Raw genomic sequence first — 14,062 nt, 5'->3', positions numbered from 1 at the left:
TTTTTCAAAAATAAAAAAAAAATCCCAAATTTCAAAAATTTTTAACTGTCATATCAGATGACTCTTTGATTGTATGCAATTTATGTAATATATCAGTTAGTTTATTCAAATATAGATTGTTTGTTTGTTTGTTTTGTTTGTTTTGTTGTTTTTATTTTAGTTATTGTTTCTTATATAAGAAATATATATTATAAATAGATAGTTATTTTGTTTTATATTGAATTGTAATATTATCATTGATAGATAGATAGAATAGAATAGCTCGAATAGAATAGCTCGGATAGAATAGCTAATATAGATAGATATAAAGATGACTACAGTAGAAATACCGAAATTCAATTCACAAGATGAAGAGATTGCATATTGGAAGAAGTCATTGGAGGATAAACAACAGGAATTGGATGATTTGGAAATCAATTTCAATGAATATCAAGAGTTTTCCAAGCAATTGGAAGAGGAGATGGAAGGTGAACTGAAAGCATGTGAAAAGAAATACTCAGAGATACAATCACTACATGCGTTAGTATTATTAGTAATTTTAAAGATTAAATCAATAGTAGAGAAAGTCTAATCGAGTATGTTTGTTTACTGTACGATAAAACAGGAGGACAAAGAATGAATATGAATCAGTACAAGATAAATTAAATAATGTTTCTAGAGAGTCTTCAAAGCTAATATCAAGTCTACAAGATGAAGTGTCAAAGTTACAACACGATAGAACAAACCTGCTGCAAGATCGTAGAAAGCTGGAGCAAGAAAACGATTCATTGGAGAGGCGTGAGCGTGTTGCATCGGCATCGGTCAGTGATCTGACATTCAAGTTGGATAAACTGATGGAGGAGAACGTTTGGATACAGAGTGAGCTGGAAGAATCGAAAGCGGCTGCCGATGAAACCATACAGAGACTACGAGAAGACATCAGGGATCTCAGACAAGAGCTATCGGCCAGAGAAAGAAAGAATATAATTAAACCAATTTCAACAGAGGTAAACATTAACTATATAATCATCATCTTTTTCAGGTTTATAAACTTACTAACTTACATTGCAATTCTTCGTTAAAACATAACCAGAAATCTAAACGTGAAAACCCAATGTCATTTCATATACCTAGACCCAATAAATCACAGAGACAAAAAGCAGAAGATACACCGGCTACCGGTGCTTCTAGTTCACTATCTGTTGTTTCAGAGTTAATCAATTTGGTAACTGTAAGTTTGATGATTTGATTAGACATGAATTAAAAGAAATGATCATAAACTAAACGAAATTCATCATCATCATCATCGTCATATTATAGGATCTAGAAAGTAGAATTACAAATTTCAGAAGTAAAACAGTTTCATCCAATAGTAGTAGTAATAATAATAATAATAATAATAGTACATCACCAATTTCATCACCAACAGCATCACCTTTATTACGTTCTTCACAGAATCTAGCGAATTTCAATCAATCACACCCAATACCTTTTCCAATGTTGTCAGAGCTGAGTGGCAATAGCAATAGGAATAGCAACTCAGTTTCATCAACACCAACCAATCCCTCAATTTTTTCAATGATCTCAACCAGCAATAGTTTAAATGGACAGTCGGCGACACCGCAATCTGCCAACGGCAAAGAAATGTACAAAGACACTGAAGTAATATCCGATCGAAATGAACTGAGTGTAATAATGGAGGACAGAGACACAAATTTAGACAACACAATCGAATCATAATTCAGAATGAATAGATCCCATTCTTTCAAATTGAATGAAAATAAAACAATTAAAGTAATAATTATTAAAAAATAAAAATTAAAAAAAAAGTTTATGTAAATTATTATTATTGTTGTTGTTTCTCCTTTGTAATTACATCTAAGCGGCGGGTGGGTGTTGATTGGGGCTTTTTTGGTTGAAAATAGTTATCGACTTAACTTAACTTGAATTTTGTTCTACTTCTGTGATATCATCTTTCTCTTTGTTATCCAATTTCCTTCAACTTGTTGATTGTTGTGTATCTGATGTCAATCCAATTGTATTTCGAAAATTCCTGATCTAAATGTTATTCTGTTGGCTGGCTGGCTGGTTGTTGGTTGGTTGGTTGGTTGATTTTTTTTGTCGAAGATAGAATATTTGATATTTAGGGTATATATTTGTAGCATAAATAATTGTATTAATATAATGATTGATTGTATTGGTTTCCTATTTCTTAAGATCTTTAACAAAATCGACAAATTCGTCAATCAGCAATGGCCCTAAATCAAGTAAATTGTATAGGTTAGAACCAATATTGGTTGATTAAATAAAATAAAAAAACATACATGCTTCATATTCGTCGTAATTTGATAAATCTTCTTTGACTGTCTTTGAAAACTCTAAAAAGCAGATCCATTGATCTTTGTTTATAACTTTATAATTTTTGGTGCTCTATATATATATATATATTGATTTAATGTAAGAATTTAATATGATATTCATCAATTTCATTTTTGATTGATACAAACATTTAAAAATGAAATGAAGGTCTTGGTATGTGGACCATCGGGTATGACCAACTCTAACATCTCGGCAGCGATTGCCAATTCAACTGATTTCTTATTGACAATCTCACTGGCAAATCCAAAACTAAACTTGTACAACTCTGCGAATTTAGCAGGGTCAACCTTGATTGTGTGTGAAAATCCTTGAAGCTCTTTCTTTAATTGAATCAAGTCTGTGCAACTGTTACATTATAACGTTAGTAATCACTAATTCATAAGATAGAACTAAATACAAACATATGTTCGCTATGTTCAACTACTTACTGTAACTTTTCGAATCCTTTTTTAAACTCTTCAAATGTAAAGTAACCCATCTTACTTGCATTCATCTGCCATGCTAATATCAAAACTTGAATCTATATAGATTTAAAAGAGTAGCAAAGTAAATCGATTAATTAACAATTCATAGAACATGTATCAATTGAATAAAAAAAGATAATAACATACACTGTCAGGAGCAAAACCTAAATCCTCACAAAACTTGGTGACACCATCTGGACCTATACAATTTGGTTCTTCAGCATCTAATGTGATAACAAGTTTAAAAGCAAAAAGATGAGTAAATGTTATGATTTAGTCAAATTGCTAATAATAAAGTAAAAGTTACCTTTATATTTATCAAAAAGTGATGCCAATGGTGAAACAGCAGCTACCTTTTTAACTACAGGTTGCTCTGATTTATCTTCGTCTTCTACTGTTTTTCTCTTTCTCTGTACATGTTGTTAAAGTAAATAAAAACCAATATTAGTATTAGTAACAAACATCATATTATGTTTTTTTTTTTTAAAAAAAATATGGGCAATGAGTCAAATATAAATACATACATTGACGGTTGTTGTTTTGGTACTAGCTTTTCTTGCCATTATTTGTTGTTATTGTTATAAATATAGATTAAAAAAAACCTAACTATAATGAAAGAAAGAAAGAATGAATGCAATGAATATCAAAAAAAAAAACAAAAATAAAAATAAAAACGAATAGTTAGAAAGAAAAAAACTATGTATATGTATTTATTTGTAAAGTGAAAATTGTTGAGTAAAGTGAATAAAACTCTGTCTATCAATCTTATCTCTCTTTTTCAAACTGATCTATTATTGTTATTAACCCCTATTTATTGATTTTAATTTAAAAAAATATTTTTTTAATACCAAAAAAAATGAGGGATAATAAAATTAAAAAACTGAATTGTAATTCTTGGTATTCGGATTACCAAAACAACATCACTGATAACTCTGATAACTATCAATTTCAATTATTTTAATTTCTTTTATTGATTGATGAATCTTTTTAAAACATTTACCAATTAAATAAATGTTTAATTTGATTATTATTAGAAATATTTAAATATATATATTTTGATTTGATTTGATTTGTTTATACATTTTATATAAAAAATAATAATAATAATATTATTATGGATATTGCTGATAATGAGTTGTTGATCTAGGTTTGGTTGAATTGGTTGGTGATAGCGTTGGTAGTATCGATGGTCTTGGTTTGGATGTTGTTGTTGTTGTTGTTACTGATGTGTTGTTTTGTGAAGGTGGATAGTTTTCTTTAGCCAAGAGTTGCGATATCGATTCGTTGCTGCTGTTGACTGACGATGATGGTCGTATTGATTTTCTAACGAGTACCTTTTTAGGTGATTTCGAAGAGAGTGTCTGTTTTGAGATGATCGACTTGCGTGGTGCAATCGATGCTCTCGCCTTTGATGGTGTCAGCGGTGATTGTTGTGGTATCGGTGTTGACGCAGTGGGCATCGTCGAGAAAAAGACATCAACGTTGGAAGTCGTCGATGTCGATTGGAAGAGTTGATTCGATGCAGTGTCGTCGCCGGCCATCGATTTCTTGTTGATCGATTGCAGTGCGTTCAGTTCTGCCATTTTGAATTCGTGTTCTTTCTGTTTCAGCTTCGATTCGTAGTCGATCAGCTTCTTCTTTCGAAGCTTGTAGTCGGATTCGAGTTTGGCGAGAGTAGCTTCGCGTTCATCTAGACGTTTTTCACGCTCTGCAGCCTGCTTCTGGTTGGTCTCGATCTCTTGGGCCGCGGAAACCAGCTCCTGACCCAACTCATTCAAACGTTGTTCCTCGTTGGTCAGTGAGAGTTTGCGCTCTTCCAACTCAAACTCACGCTCTTCCAAGTGGAATTCCAACTGTTTAACTTCGTTCTCTCGTTTTTCAATTTCAAGTGTTCTCTGTGCCAATTTCTCAGATTCTTCTCTCATTGCTTCCTTTTGACATTCCAATTGAAAAAGTTCATCGTCGAAATTATCCCTATGAGTTTAATGTATTATTAATATACTTGAATGATCAACAACATTCAGGACATATAAGAAAAAGTCATATAACCTGTTTCATACATACATTGATAATGTATTTGAATTTGCTACTTTTCCATCATCACACTTCTTTCTCTTTAAATTTTCTGATGATTTCGACATAACTATATACAGAATAATCTTGAAACTATTTAAAATTTAAAATAGAGAGAAATAAAATCAAAAAAAAAAAACTTATATTACTTATTTTTTAAAAATTGGCGCACATTCAAACAAAAAAAAAAAATTTACAAATAAAATTTAACATTATTTTCAATAGATTTAATGCATCCCGAATAAAAAAGTTGAGTATCTTAGCTATTTATATATTTTCGAACCTATTATTATTGATAGTATATATCTCAAATTCTAGTCCAAAAAAAAAAAAAAAAAGATATGTATAATATTTGTAGAATAGAAAGAACAAGATTCATCTGCACCTTTTCTCTATTTATTTAAGAATTACTAAATTTAATAAATAATATTATAATATTTTAAATGTGCAAAAGATTTTTTTGTTAATCGTGTTTCGAACTAATTTAATTACCCCTTAAAACAACTTGGAAAAAGTGCCTTTTGGGTGCACCGAGAATTTCAAAAATCTTGATATTTTTTTTCATCTAAAATCACATAACAAAACTTTTTTTGAGTACTCTAACAAAACTATTTTTACACTTAATCATATTAAAATTTTTTTTTTGTTTTTATCCCAATATCTTTACAACATGATAAAACATATATCTTTTAATTATATTTGTTATAGCCTTTTTCTTATTGTTGTCGTTTTTAATGAAGCAGGTAGGTTGAATATATATATTAAATGCCAAAACATTAATAGATTAAAGATTTGAAATTATTTCAAAAGTATTTTGTCAAACGATACAGGTTTTAGATTACACCGATCCAACCCCTTCTTTTTTCTATAATAAGAATCCAGGAGAACTAAGATGTGATTCTTCATTTTCAATAGAAATTTTAAATGACATGCCATCTATAGCCGTAACAGCATCGAACCCCAGTTTATTAAATATTCAAAGATCTGTTTCTATAATATTTAGTAGTGATCGTTCAAATCTCTACTTTACTATCGACTTTGACTTTGCACAAAGTTTAACTAGTTTGGACTTTTTTCTAGGAAATGCTACCGTTCAACAAAATTTCAGTATTACTAATTTCCAATGTATAGGTATGTTTTCATCTTTGAAAAATCGTGATCGGAATCACTATATTAATTAATTTTTAAAAAGACCCCAAACAATTTTGGAGCGCTGCAACTGTTTTGCCACCAAAATTATCATTCTTTAGCGGAATGTACCTTTTGATTGAATTTCCTCCAGATTTTAAATACTACAGACTAGCTACATCCGGCGGCTACACCTGCCGCACAAACACAATGTCACTCGATTGTAGTGTATTTCAAGCTTTCAATATTATCTATGTAAACATCCCTATATCAACTACAGCAGATATCCCATTGACTCCAAATGTCACTGTAGAGATTTTCTTCAAAGATATAAGCCTGTTTAATAGAACAATTGATTCATTTTATCCTTGGAACTGTATGAACTTTAAAAACTTTAAGAACTTTTTTTTGTTTTTAAATTCTAATATTTATTTTTCCATATTTAATAGCTACCGATCCTGTTTCAGTTGATTACAGTATTATTCCACAAAACAATTCAGTAATCACAGCAACCAATTTAATGGATAGTAGAGTTATCGCAGAATCTACGACCTTTGTTGTAAATAACAGTCCCGCTGTTTACAATTTTAATAGTTTCCTTTTGAGAATCAAAGATAAAAACAATACACATACAACATATCAATTTAATTTCTCACCAACTTCAACTCCATATTTACCTATCGCTAATGGTAATATATCAAAGCTATCAATTGATTATAATTTAAACTTTACCTCATTCAGTAAGTAATATATTTTCAATTTCACATTTGAATCAAACAAATTAATTAAAAATTTATTTAAAAAAAAAGTTCCAGATGCTATTATTTCAGGACAATTCCAAAATATTACACAAAACATCACTTTGTTGGAGATTACCTTTCAACCTGTTGGCAATCTTTTACTCTATAGTCTAGGTGTAACTTTTATTTACAATCCTTATAGTAGCTTTGATTTCGATTTAATTCAGTCCACCTATAATTCCAATTTCACGGTGGAGATGCCTTTCTCGTACAATACATATGGAAATTTATTAAGAATTGAATGGCAGTCGACTGTTTATAAAACTTGGATAATACCATTAGAGCAGAGTAAATATTTATTCATAACAATAATTTATTATTTTAATATTCAAACTCTCTATTTTAGATGTTTCATTGATCAATGTTTCAAAAATTAGCTGCACTTATTTAAGTGCCTTTACTTATTTGCTCCGAGTAGAGGTAATGAACAATGTTGATGCTGTAAAAGTTAAACCAGGGGAAGTACCTTTAAAAGAATCAATTTCATTTGATGGTCAAAAATATATTTATGAGGCAGTAATGTTGAACTCTCAGAAAAACCCCAATAATCAAATAATAGTCTCATCAAAAAATGGATTTGTTGAAGTTTTGGAAGGAAAGCCATATAATTCAAATTTTGATATATTCACACCTTATCAAAATTTAACATGTAGGTTGATATAGATTATTTTCATTAAACTCTTTAACTAATAACTTTGATTATTTAGATTTTGCATTAGGTGAAAATACAATTTTTAGATTCGAAAAGAATAATATTGATTTGACAAACGGACCAGTCGATAATGTCTTGATCATGAGCTTTGTAGTTAACGACCCTGTATTACAACCAGAGATGAAATTGGATTCATTAATCTTTAAAGGTTATTTCGATTTTTCTGATAATCTTTACAAGATTCCATTCACAATTGCAACCTGTTATCCTCCAGGTGAAATTCCATTCATTATCAATTTTCCATTCATCAATATCATTTCTGGTGAAGATTATTTCACTACACCACTGATTGTCAGTAAATCAAGTATTTATCTATCATTCATAATCTTCTTTTATCATCTATTAACTAATATTGCCTTTTTTATCTTCATTTATAGATGGTGATTTGATCCCTCCAATGATTACAAATGTTACTGCCAGCGTCCAAAACTTAATTGTTGGTGCTGATAACAATCTCACAATGGCTTGGAGATTTAGAATTGTAGATGCAAAGGGTGGATTCTATAATGGAACCATTCAATTAGTTTCATCAATCGATCCTTATCCAATTACTATTCCGATCAATACAACTCACTTGGTATCGGGACATCAATATGATGGAGTATACATTGTATTTGTATCTATTGATGTTTTTATTTGCCAACCACAAATCTTCAAACTCTTCAATGCAACACTTTTCGACAGTACTGGTATTAATTTATATCTACTCGAAGGAAATAATGTTGATGCTTTTTTACCGATTTATGGAACACCAATGGAAAATCAAATGCAGATTAATGTTTCATGTCAAAGTATGTATTTTTTTATGATCGACAAAAAAAAGTTTTATATTAATTCTATAATAGCTCCAAATACACTAGTCCCAATCAGTTCTCCTCCTACTTTAACAGTTAATAGAACAACGATTGATGTATTTTCAAATAATAGAACTGTTGAATTCAAACTGGTTGTTAACGATAATATTGGATTTTCCTTTAGACATACACCAGTCATTCTCTTGACATCACCTTATTCCCAACCTCTCAGTATTCAAATGAAAGGTTTTTATTATAGTATAAACACTGCAAAATACATAGTTATCTATGAGATACCGTATGGATATGGTTCAATGGAGGGTATCTTCATATCAGTATATGGAGTTGTTAACAAGCTATTAAGTTATAGCTCTTACCCCACTTCAAAGTTAGCAGCTTGGTCACAACCTTACATGATACAAAGAGTTTCTAGTTCGGATTTAACCCCAATGATAGATACTATATCTTCTCTTTCTAACTTGGGTGGACAGATAATGATTTTAGGAAATAATTTTATTCCAAGTAATACTCAACTTTTGATTGATTGGAAAGATGGTAACGGATTCATGCCAGTTCCAATTGCTTCCATTTCTTATTCAACAATCATAGCCCAAATTAAGCAAACTAGTGGCAATTTTAATTTGAAAATCAAAGTGAATGCAGCAGAGTCAAATGTTATCACTGTGAATCCAATTTATACAGGACCAACACCAACACCCACCTCTACAGGAACACCAGCACCTTCAAACACATCTACACTTTGTAGGGGAACGCCACCGTGCAACAATCGTGGAACATGTACATCAACTGGTTGTGAATGTAAAGCGCCATGGACAGGACCATCATGTTCCTCTGAAACTATTGTAATCGTTCCACCAACACCTCAGCCGGAACCCCAAATAGGAATCAATGTAACAGACTCCAATACCGACAATATTGTCCATTCAAATATTAAATTTTTACAAGTAAGAGAGATCGATGATGTTGGAGCAACAGTTCAAAGATTTGACATCAAAGAATGGATACTCAAAGACAAAACCAATAGTTCAAATCCGATATTCATTTACAGTACAACATTGATTAACACAACAACCAATATCAATGTAACTATCATGTATTTCAAAGATGAAGCAACAATCAAGTTTGGTAGTCAAAATTTAACGATGCAACCCTCGTCAATTAAATTCACAATTGAAATTTCACATTTTGAATTCACCCAAAAAGTAAACTCTTTGCAAGTGGTTATGGAGGCATCAATTAAAGGATCAGACAAATATTCTTGCTCATCAGTCGATTTTGGAAGTGCAACTGGATCTAAAAATGACATTCAATGGATAAAGATGGATATTGATAAAACCAGTCTTTATGGAAGATTCATCACCTTTGGAATTGTTGATAATAGAGAAACAAATATTAAGAATGGAATAGTTGATGATAATGACAAGAGTGGAAGCGAAGAAATTACAGATTCATCACAATTCAGAAAAGTATTATTTGGAATAACCATTCCAAACTACAATGAATCGGTTCTGCTTGATCCCGATTTTTCAAATATTTTGAATACCAATGATGACAAACCAACCAATACACTATGCAGTTCAAAATCATCACAATTATTGAGCACTGGTGCTATCATTGGAATCGTTGTTGGAGCTGCTGCATTAGCTTTTATTATTGCCACAATTATATTCTTGAAAAAGAAATATAAATATAATATTAAAATCCTACAAATCAAATTAAAAAGTACAAACCAAAATAGATAAATAATTAAAAATAAATAAAAAAATGTAAAATATTGAAATATTTAATTTAATTATTAATATTACAAATTTATTAATTTAGTTAAAAGATATATATATGTATAAGTTAAGTTATATAAAGCATTAATTTGTATTTTTTTATAGCCCGTTCAATTCTGCTAATTTCTTATCTAATAATCTTTTTGTTTCGTCAAGTTTGGTCTTTTGTCTGAAAATGTAGAAGAGGAGAACTGCGAATATGGCGGCACCAACTACACCAACAACAACACCAACTGCAATCTTCCATCTGTTGTCCTCACTCGATGAGCCCTTACAGCTACCACCTGGAGTTCTGCTATCTGTTGCTTGGTAGGCAGTGAAATCCATTTCGAAACGAGTTTCAAAGATATCTTCTTGTTGCGCAGTACCTGGTAGTACGGTTACCAGGAGAATTTGACTGGATCCAGTTTGTGAGAGTACACGTGACTTTACCGATCCGTATCCAGAGTTGACGTTGGCCGATTGAGGATAACGAGCTGACCATTGTGTTTGATACTGAGTGAGCAATGACCAATGCAGATCAGCCGATTGTGTTTCGCTAGAGTTATCGGTGGTTGGATAGGCCAGTGTCATTGGAGGAACTTCGCATTCCTCTGGAATAACTTTGATTGAGAATTTGAATTGCAAAGATGGTGATGGCATCAAAGTGTTGGTATACTCAACAGAATAAGCATAGCTGTTGGCTGGGTAAGTGTAATTCAGACCACCCAATTGCTCACTTCCGTCTGCAACATTCTTTCGGATGGTGACAATCATCTTTGAAGTCCAATTGTAAACGGCGTAGGTGTCATTCTGAGTGACAATCCAATTGGATGGAATCAAAGTTTCGGCACCATTCTCAATAACTGAAACCAATGTTGCTTGCAACTGAGTCTTATTGTTCTCAGCTGAAATAGTTAAAAGAGGTGTTCCTGTTTCTAATTCATATGCGGTTTGAATTGGTGCTAAATTTTGCAAATAATTTAATATTAATATTAAAGTTATTCAAATAATAAATAATTGTCTTATTAACTTACTTTGGGTACAAGCTGGTCCATACAAATCTTCACAAATACAGAATCCAACGGATACACTACAAACACCTTTACCACTACATGATTTTGGACAGAGATTCTCATCGATGAACTGGAATAGTCCATTGGGTTGAGAACTTTGGGATAGAACTGTTACGTTGATGCTCATAGAACCAGTGACGTATGGAGTCGCTGGGAATCTACAGATGATGATATTGTGGTTGACCAATGAGACTGGACAATTGATTTGGTTTGGTCCAATGGTGACTGTGATCAAATCCTTGTCATTCCAGAAATCAGAACCTGAAATGATCAAGTCAGACTCTACATTTGGAAGAATAGCATTCGATGAGATTACATAGGGTGCTTTGTAGAAGAAGTTGACACTAGAATTGGTGCTCATCAATCCTTTGACTTTGAAGGAAATGGGGACGTTTGAGACAATTCCTGGTGGGTAGTAACAAGATACTACACGATAGGGAACGATAATTTGAATGTTCTCACAACGCTTTCCGAGGATGACGATACCGGAATTCTCTTGGATACCAACTGGGTCAACAAGGTCGTATCCAGTCAATGTGATGTTACCACCGAGTGTTGGACATGGTGTTGCCGAAAGAATGAGTGGTGCTTGATAGGCAAAATCAATTGAATCTTGTGGTGGTGGATTGTTTCCATTGAAAATCTGAATATTTAATGTTCCTTCACCTTGAATTTGACCATTGGTACAAACAATAGTTTCTCCATCTACCATGATGCAATTGATATTTACTTGATCTCCAACAGTGTTCGACATCTTTATCAAATAGTAACCATTGACACCAGCAATGTTGTTTCCACTCAAAGTAATAGTACTATTTATTTGAAGTGGATATGGTGAAATAGATGTAATATTTGGAACTAAAATTTTGAAAAAAGATTGAGAAGTGAGTATTTAATTAATTTTATAATGTTTTAAAATATTTAATACTTACTACAAAGACCTTGATAAGTAGTATTGTAATTTGTGAAAACTTTATCGAAAAGGTATTTTGGATTGGTTGGAACGTTTGGATTGGTGACATCAGGTGGCAAACATAAGAATGGAGATGGAAGTGCTCCACTGATTGCTGTTTTTCTAATGTCCAATCTTGTAATACTACGATTGATAATATTAACTGGAAGTGTACCACCACAGTTTGTATTGGTAATGTTCAAAGTAGTTAAACTTCCATCATACAAATTATTTGGAATTTCAAAGGTCAACAATGGACTATTAACTACAGTGCTATAATCATGTCAAATATTAGTACAATTAATTTAATGTTTAAGATAATAACGAACACCTACAATGACTTTAATGATGGGAGATAGAAAAATTTAGGATCCATTGTACCATTAAATCCTGAACCAATCAACTCTCTTTTTTTAAAAAAAAAAAAAAAAAATTAATATTTGATGAGTTGATTCAACCAAAGAAAAGAATAGGATCTTACAAAGATATTAATGATGGCCAATTTATAGAAGCGATCGGCATAAACTCTGTTGGATTAGCTGTAAGACCATTTAAAAATCTAAATCGATATTTATTAATAAAAAGTACCACCAACATTTCAATCTAAATACACTTACAAATACTTAAGTGATGGAATTTTAGTGAATACAGTAAAGTCTAAAGGGAAATTTACATTAGTCTTGAGAGCACTTTGTAAAATAAAGTTAGTTGATAATTTTAGTGACTAATATTAAAAAAAAAAAAGTATACTAACAGAGTTTGAAGACTAGTAGCTTTCGAGAAATCGAAAACAGTTGATGGTGAAATTGTATTAACTGAGATGTTACTAGAGTAGGAAAAAAAAGTGTAAGTAAAATAATCATTAAATCAATGTCCAATGATAATTTACTATGAAATTAAATATTTGTCAAATAAACTTGTTTGAATAAAGGCAGGCGTGGTGGAACTTTGGAAATAAACATTCTGAACTGTAATTGGCAAAGTTGGATATTGCAGCATACCCTCAAAGTGTCTGTATATAGATTTAAAACATATTAGCTCATCATCTTTACAATAACTGAAAAGTTAACATACACATTACGTAGACCTGTCATATTTGTCATATCAGAAGTTGGAAAAGTTATACCTTTTTGGATATTAGCAAAATACCTATAATAAACAATGAACACAATTATTAATATAAAAAAAGAATAATTTTTTGTAGATATTAATAAATACAATGTATCTAGAGTTGGATGATTTGCCAATTGTGGTGTCATAGCCAATGGAGAAGATCCACCAATATTTAGAACAGTCCTATAGGAATTGGAAGAAAATTAACATTTTTTGAAATAATAAAAAATAAAGATGAAAGCATTCGTACAGAGAATTCAGCATTGGATAAGTATTTGCCCAGTTAACTGTTATAGAAGGATTGATACCCGTCAAAGGATTAGATACAATTCTAAATTAAATTAGACTGTTAATAATAAATATACTTTTTGATTTAAAAATAATAAATACTTACAATGTCAAAACATTTCCTTTTCCGTCACAGGTTGGATAAGCACTCACTCCACCAAGCCACTGAGTATTTACATTGCAAACTGGGTCACCGAACAATCTAAAGTAATTTTTAATTTCCAACCATTGACCATTCACTTGAACTGTAAATAAACTTATTGAGAGCAACAGTAATAGATTTAAATGTAATCTACCCATTTCTTATATAGCAGTTGTTTGTATGTGAATTTAAATAAAATAATATCTTTCTATATCTTATTTGAATAGGTACAATACATAATATCTATTTTATTCTATCTGTTAAAATAACAATGTTGTTAACAATTGTTGTGGTTTTGTGTTTATCCTCAAAAGCTGCAGTGATGAATGGTGTGATTTAGAATTGCAAATATTCCAAATACTATTCTTGATTATCTTATTTGAA

At 31.1% G+C, this 14,062-nt stretch overlaps 4 protein-coding genes across 4 annotated transcripts; 2 read left to right on the top strand and 2 right to left on the bottom strand.

Moving 5' to 3' along the window:
- Nucleotides 1-310: 310 nt before the first annotated feature.
- On the top strand, nucleotides 311-1,719 carry nudE (Lis-interacting protein; the record flags this gene model as incomplete). The annotated part of the gene is made up of 4 exons (XM_020573153.1): nucleotides 311-519; nucleotides 605-986; nucleotides 1,073-1,210; nucleotides 1,300-1,719. The coding sequence occupies 4 exons, from the start codon at nucleotides 311-313 to the stop codon at nucleotides 1,717-1,719; spliced, it is 1,149 nt and encodes a 382-aa protein (XP_020437270.1).
- A 465-nt stretch (nucleotides 1,720-2,184) lies between these two features.
- On the bottom strand, nucleotides 2,185-3,385 carry PPL_02160 (DCN1-like protein; the record flags this gene model as incomplete). Its single annotated transcript, XM_020573152.1, has 7 exons — nucleotides 2,185-2,237; nucleotides 2,304-2,409; nucleotides 2,487-2,703; nucleotides 2,787-2,878; nucleotides 2,970-3,046; nucleotides 3,130-3,232; nucleotides 3,347-3,385. The coding sequence occupies 7 exons, from the start codon at nucleotides 3,383-3,385 to the stop codon at nucleotides 2,185-2,187; spliced, it is 687 nt and encodes a 228-aa protein (XP_020437269.1).
- Nucleotides 3,386-3,678: 293 nt separating this feature from the next.
- PPL_02159 (calcium-binding EGF-like domain-containing protein) lies at nucleotides 3,679-10,092 on the top strand (the record flags this gene model as incomplete). Its single annotated transcript, XM_020573151.1, has 14 exons — nucleotides 3,679-3,709; nucleotides 4,084-4,332; nucleotides 4,433-4,471; nucleotides 4,517-4,663; nucleotides 4,712-4,895; nucleotides 5,604-5,638; nucleotides 5,706-6,026; nucleotides 6,088-6,399; nucleotides 6,473-6,763; nucleotides 6,833-7,111; nucleotides 7,170-7,472; nucleotides 7,531-7,830; nucleotides 7,913-8,326; nucleotides 8,381-10,092. 14 exons carry the CDS (start codon nucleotides 3,679-3,681, stop codon nucleotides 10,090-10,092), a joined length of 4,617 nt encoding a protein of 1,538 aa, XP_020437268.1.
- A 135-nt stretch (nucleotides 10,093-10,227) lies between these two features.
- PPL_02158 (uncharacterized protein) lies at nucleotides 10,228-13,836 on the bottom strand (the record flags this gene model as incomplete). Its single annotated transcript, XM_020573150.1, has 10 exons — nucleotides 10,228-11,072; nucleotides 11,145-12,041; nucleotides 12,116-12,408; nucleotides 12,471-12,542; nucleotides 12,617-12,694; nucleotides 12,753-12,859; nucleotides 12,886-12,961; nucleotides 13,210-13,284; nucleotides 13,354-13,431; nucleotides 13,643-13,836. The coding sequence occupies 10 exons, from the start codon at nucleotides 13,834-13,836 to the stop codon at nucleotides 10,228-10,230; spliced, it is 2,715 nt and encodes a 904-aa protein (XP_020437267.1).
- Nucleotides 13,837-14,062: the final 226 nt, after the last annotated feature.

Source organism: Heterostelium album (assembly GCF_000004825.1).
Source record: "Heterostelium album PN500 unplaced genomic scaffold PPL_scaffold2, whole genome shotgun sequence".
In the NCBI taxonomy this organism is placed as follows: Eukaryota; Evosea; class Eumycetozoa; order Acytosteliales; family Acytosteliaceae; genus Heterostelium; species Heterostelium album.
This window is presented reverse-complemented; position numbering and strand designations above follow the sequence as displayed.